The sequence below is a fragment of the Mustela putorius genome, unplaced genomic scaffold, assembly GCF_011764305.1.
Source record: "Mustela putorius furo isolate JIRA1106 unplaced genomic scaffold, ASM1176430v1.1 tig00000196_pilon_pilon_pilon, whole genome shotgun sequence".
NCBI lineage: Eukaryota > Metazoa > Chordata > Mammalia > Carnivora > Mustelidae > Mustela > Mustela putorius.
Window position 1 is genome coordinate 14,886,240 of NW_025421310.1, and position 6,095 is coordinate 14,892,334.

General features: G+C 56.0%; 1 protein-coding gene across 2 annotated transcripts; it reads left to right on the forward strand.

The window, feature by feature from the left end:
- Window positions 1–1,089: 1,089 nt before the first annotated feature.
- Window positions 1,090–5,479, forward strand: LYPD5 (LY6/PLAUR domain containing 5). 2 transcript variants are annotated; one of them, XM_004767682.3, is made up of 6 exons: window positions 1,090–1,242; window positions 3,080–3,208; window positions 3,716–3,892; window positions 4,115–4,261; window positions 4,667–4,771; window positions 5,221–5,479. In XM_004767682.3, the coding sequence occupies exons 1-6, from the start codon at window positions 1,185–1,187 to the stop codon at window positions 5,280–5,282; spliced, it is 678 nt and encodes a 225-aa protein (XP_004767739.1). In that variant the 5' UTR covers window positions 1,090–1,184; the 3' UTR covers window positions 5,283–5,479. The 2 variants fall into 2 exon arrangements, with proteins under 2 accessions (XP_004767739.1, XP_004767738.1); XM_004767681.3 differs by having other exon boundaries at window positions 4,667–5,479.
- The last annotated feature ends 616 nt before the right edge of the window (window positions 5,480–6,095 follow it).

The following is a 6,095-nucleotide window of genomic DNA, read 5'->3' on the forward strand; positions in this document are numbered from 1 at the left end:
CAACCTCCCACCACCCGCCGCCCCTTCAAAGGGAGGTTGGGGGCCTGTAGTCAGGAAGAAAGCTGTGTAAAATTTAGTCATGCTCAGAGGCCATCCTGATCCCTGCTGTTATGTCAACTCTGTCCCATCCACCCGAGGGTCTCTGACTTGAGGTCTCTGCATAGACCTGGTGCCCACCCTGTGCAGCATAGGGAGGGGTATGATCCCAGCAGGTCCCAGCAAGCAGCTCCAGCAAGGGACCTAAGTGAGGCAGGTCAGGAGATACTGATGGGGTCTCTGCCCCAGCTTCAGCTGCCTGCAGGGCCATCGTCTGCATGTCCCCACTGTCCCGTGTCTGCTGTCCACAAGGATCTGTGTCCTCAGGGGATACCTGGTCTCTCTGCTTGTCTGCCTAGTTCTCTATCTCCTCCGGTGTTTTCTTATTCATTCATTTACTAATCTAATAAACATTCATTAAGGGCATGTTCTGTTCATCAGGGTGCCCCCCCTCATGTCTGGGTTTGTCTGGGCATCTACATTTCTATCTGTCCACACTGAGTGTGACTGTCTCTCTGGATCTGTCTAACTGCCTCTCCATCTGTCTGTCTCTGGTTCTCTGTACATTAATTGGTTCATTCGTTCATACATTGCAAACATCCCTGAGTCCTCTGAGGAGTTCTCAGCCCGATGGAGGAGACAGACAGTCCAACCCAGGGTGACCATGGCTGGGAGACAGGGAGGTGCCTGAGGCTAAGAGTGGGTGGATGAGAGGGGGAGATGGGGATCAGAAGAGGCTTGTAGGAGGAGGTGATGTTTGTGTCTCTGGGTCTGGAAACATGGCCCCAGCACTGGAGGGTGTGTGTGTGTGTGAGTGTTTATGCAGAATGTGTGTTCCAGTAGACATAGAGAAGAGAAATCAAGAAAGCCTGCAAATAACAAATCCCCCCAAATTAAGGGTTATAGCACTCTAGCTCCCTCATCCCTCAGCCCCAGAAATCCAGACCCCAATCCCACTCCCAGCACCGAGGACTTCATCATGGCCCCATCATGATGACCTAGGAGGAGCCCGGGAAGGGCGGGGGCGGAGGAATCCTGAGCAGGCTGGAGAGCCGGGATGCCTGGGGCTCAGCAAGGAGAACCAGCCAGAGAGAAATCCGAGCAGGAGGAGCTGTCCTCAGTGTCTCGCGCAGTTCCGCAAGCCGGCAATGGGAGTCCCCAGAACCATCCTGCTCTGCCTCTTCGGGGCTGTGTTCTGCCTGACAGGTACCCAGACTTTTGGAGACAGTGTTAAGAAGTGGGGAAGGAGTCAGACACCTGGGTCTGAGGGAGGAAGGACTGGGGCCTGCACTCCTCGGTCTGAGAGAGGAGAGGCTGGGGGCCTGGACCCCTGGGTCTGAGGGAGGAGGGTCTGGGGGCCTGGACCTCGGATCTTGGTGGAGGAGCTGCTTGGATACTATGTCCTTCTCATGTATCTTCTTTTCTGTTCTCCATCAGTCATCTCTTGCCCCCTCGGCAGCCTCGCATCCTCCACATGCCTCTGTTTGAGGGTACTTCTGGGGCACCCTGGGGGCTCTTTCCAGAACTGGCAGGGAACTTTGGCCCTCACCCTCAGGCAACGCCTTCCTTCAGTTTGGGAAAAGACAGAGACATACTCATGTCAGGACCGAAGTGTCTCCAGAGAGGAAACTAAGCCTGCGGCCGACCCACTGTGTGTGTGCCCATCCACGGAAGAAAGTCTGATTTCTGTGTGTGTCCCTGTGTTTCTCTGCACCAGATTTCATGTGTGAACAGGTGTTTGAACAAATGCTTCTGGGTCTGTTTTTGTTTGAGTTTTATTTTCTTTTTAAAAGAGACGTGCATTTAATTTTGCATGTCTGTGTCCCTGTGTTTGTCGAACCCTGTGACGGGCAGGCCGGCGTTTGTGTCTGTGCGCATGCGTCTGGCTACTGCAGCGTGTCTGTCTTTCTGCGTCTTGGATCTGTCTGTGGTTTAAAATTGTATGTTTTTGTGTGTCTCGTTTTAGTATCTCTAACTTCACAGGATTGTGGTCTCTGATTTTGTTTGTGTGTCTATGATTCTTTTTTCTTTTAAGATTTTATTTATTCACTTGAGACAGATAGTGAGAGAGAGCGTGAGAGAGGAAAAGGTCAGAGGGAGAAGCAGCCTCCCCAAGGAGAGCAGAGAGCCCGAGGCGGGACTCGATTCCAGGACTCTGGGATCATGACCCGAACTGAAGGCAGAGGCTTCAACCAACGGAGCCACCCAGGCGCCCTATGTTTTTGATTCTTGAGGCCATATTTGTCTCTCTCTGGGTATGACTTCTTGTGTCCCTGGATCTCTGCCTGCTGTTTTCGTTTCTGTATCCACATCCTTCTCTTCCGTTTGGTGTGATCTTGCATGTGTCTTGTGGGGGGGGGGGTTCCATGGGCGGGTCTGGGTGGTACTTATTTTATGTGTGAATACAGAACTCCACATGCATGCTCGGGATATTTTGTGCATGGGTGTGAGACTGGCATGAACCTGTGTCTATCTTGTTATCGGGGCTTATGTCAGTGTTTTAAGTATTTCGTGTGAGTGTTGCTGGGGCTGGCTCCGTATGCACGGTGCGAGACTGCACATCCCATTGCCTGTGCTGGAGTCTGATTTCTACCCACGGCCTTTTAGTGCTGCTGGACATCCTGAGTTTAGTTGGGAGAGGGACAGGCAGAGCAGGAGTGAATCACTTCCTCCTTTATTTAATCTTAGTGTGCTTCCTGGAAGAGGGTGGAGATCCTGAACAGCTGGGGGAGGGAAACAGGACTGGCAGGTGCACAGAGGCCATTACTCTGCCAGGAGGTAGACACTGCCATGACCAACCACAGCAGTGGTTGTGAGGTACAGTCATATGGGCTGCCCACCTAGCCTGACTGACGTGAAGGCCTGAATCTTAGTGTGCCTAGTTCTCCAGGCAGCAAGGCCTGGCTCCTCTCAGAACACAGCTGGTGGGATGGCCATTTGTTAGAGGGAGCTCTGGGGGAGTTCCTGGAACAGGCTCCTCTCCCACCCCCCCCCACACCCAACAGAGCTCCATTCACCCCACGCACCCTGCTTCTCTCCGCAGCATCCCAGGCCCGACAATGCTACAACTTTCAACACATCTACTTTGGGCCCTTTGACCTCAACGGCATGAAATTCCACAATGTCTCCTGTCCCCATGGATGCTCTGAGGCTGTCTTGTCTCTGGACACTGGTGAGGGACAAGAAGTGGCACAAAAAGGCCAAGGGGTGGAGGCAGAGACAGGGATGAGAGATTAAGGAGGGGGAGGAAGGAGGGGGAAGAGCCAAGGGTTTGGGGAGATTAGAGATTAGAGAGGGCAGAGCTGAGGACCGAGAGTGGAGGTCGAGGGAGGGAGGAGGAAGGAGGGGAGAGAGAAAGACCCGGAAGGATGAGGGGTGTCAGATGGGGCAGAAGGAGACAGTGGGAGCCTTGAGGAGGAGACTGGAGGGGAGAACGTGGGGGTGGGGGACTGGGAAGGGGTTGGTGAGGGGAAACGGCGTAGGGAGAGGAGGGGAAATGGAGTTTACAGGCCGAGAGAGGAAAGGGAAGGGCAGCAGGGAGAGGGGAGGTGAGCGCCAGAGAAGAGCTGAGGAGGAGGGAGAGATTGAAACCTAGAGGGGCGGAGCCTGCAAGTTAGGAGCGGGGGAGGAAGGCTGGGACGGGGCCGCGCACCAGGCCCAGGTCCCCTCCTGCCCCCAGGGTACCGCGCCTCGGTGACCATGGTGCAGAAGGGCTGCTGGACAGGCCCGCCTACCGGCCGAATGCTGTCCGACGACCACGCGCTGCCGCCAGACTACTCGGTGGTGCGCGGCTGCGTCACCGACTTGTGCAACACCGACCTCATGACCCACGACTCCATCCCCAATCTGAGCCCCGGTGAGCCAGAGGGCAAGGCCCGGGGTGGGTTGAGAGGGCGCCCCCTCCACGCCGGCCAGGGCAGGGCAGGGGCGTGGCCTCCACCGGGCACCTCCTCCCTCGCGCTGGGCTTGCAGCCTTCACCTAAATCAGGCCAGGCCGGCACGCGACGCAGTGCGCAGCCCCCAGGACCGACCTACCTCGCAACCATTACCTGAGTGTGCGTCTACGCTCTTTTGCCAGCGCCCAACCCGCCAACTCTCAGCGGCTTGCAGTGCTATGCCTGCTTGGGGATCCACCCGGAGGACTGCACCCCGGAGAAGTCTCGACGGGTCCACTGTCACCAGGACCAAAGCGTCTGCTTCCAGGGCAATGGCAAAATGACTGTTGGTGAGAGGCTGGGAGCAGGGCAGAGCCTGGGCAAAGGGTGTGAAGGGCAGGCCTGAGGGTAGAGGCGCGGGACAGGCCTGACAGGGAGCCATTGCTGTGGTCTGAAGGAGGAAGCGTGGCTGGAGGGAGGAGACATGGCTCTCCTTTGAGGGAGAAGCATGGCCCTGGTCAGAGGAAGGAGGCATGGCTCACGTCTGAGACAGGAGGCAGAGCCCTGGTCTGGAAGGATAAAGGGATGGCCTCCTCTGAAGGAGGAAGCTCTGCCCTGTTCTGAGGGAGGAGGCAGGGTCTAGTCTGAGGAGAGGCAAGTCTGAGGACCCAGTCATGGCCCCCGCCTCTGAGGTGGAGGTTCAGGTACTGCTGCCTCCCTCAGTTCTGACCTCCTCCTCACCATCCCCCATCTAGGCAATTTCTCAGTCCCTGTGTACATCAGAACCTGCCACCGGCCCTCCTGCACCATCAAGGGCACCTCCAGCCCCTGGACCAACATCGACCTGCAGGGCTCTTGCTGTGAGGGACACCTCTGCAACAGGGACTCTGTGACCCAGTCCTTCACCACTGCCGCGGCCACTGCCCCTTCCCAGGCAGCCCTCGTCATGGCGCCACTCCTCGTGGTCTCCCTGCTGCTGGGCACTGTGGGAGGACCCCTCACTCCCCTCCCTTAGACAGCTCCTCCAGCCTCTTCCTGAACAGTTTGCTGGGGGTGGGCATGCACCTGCTTCTATAAACTTCAGCCTCTGTAATGTGGCTCACTGGGAAATGGTGTCACACAAGAGTTGCACTCCTGTCTCTCTCGGCCACCACCACGCCCCCTCTTCCCTACCCCTGCCCTGCCCAAACCTGATTAGCAGGCCTGGGAGAAATTGGGAAAGGTCCCCATCATCCCAGGGTGGGGAGGAACAGCCACATCCTGGCCCACACGAAGGGCCACCCTGACAATGGCTCTTACCGAACACTAGTGACACCCTGGCACCCAACGACCCAGTTTCCTCCCCCTGGAGCCAGCGTGGAGCTACAGTGATGTCTTTATGCGTATCATCACGAGAGAGTTTCGAGAGGCAGCATATCCTCGGAGCTAGGAGCTCAGACTCTGGAGCCAGTCTGCATGGGTTCAAATCCCAGCTCTACCGTCTAGCCTGGGGTGAGTTACTCAACTTCTCTGCACCTGTTTCCTCACCTATAAGGCAGAGGCGATAATAAAACCTACACTAATGACAAGCCCTACCTTGCAGGAGTTGTGTTCAGAATTTAATGACATGACTGTGGACTACCTCGGACACAAGAGCATGGGCTGGGCTATTATCACAAAGTCCATGAGCAAATGAGAGGTGAAGGCAGGTACTTGCACCCGTTTATCTAGTGAATGGGCAGCCGGGAGTGTGACTCCCAGCCCCATTAGCCGCTAAACAATGCTACCGCCCAAACACACAGCTGTTGATGAATTTGACAGAAAGGCACTTGAGCCGAAGCTGAACCAGGATAAATTCTCCAATCTGTGGAGACTGGAGGAGATGTCCCAGAAGAAGTGATTCCTAAGCCAGCTCTTAAAGGATAAAGAGGTCTTGGCAAAGAGAAGGCAGAGGAAGGGCATTCCAGGAGGAGGAGACAGCCTGGACACAGATCCGGAGGGAGGAAGGAACACAGGGCAGGCAGATGTGTATACATAAACATGGGATCCCACAGTGTGTCCTCTTGTCCCCGTGCTTTACAAGGTCCTTCCACATCCTGTCCCCCACTTGACCCTCCCAATGACCCAGAGAGGCACTCAAGAAAGGGACTTTCATCCCCGTTTGGCAGCCAAATTGCCCAAGACCCAGTCAGAGGCAGTGATTTT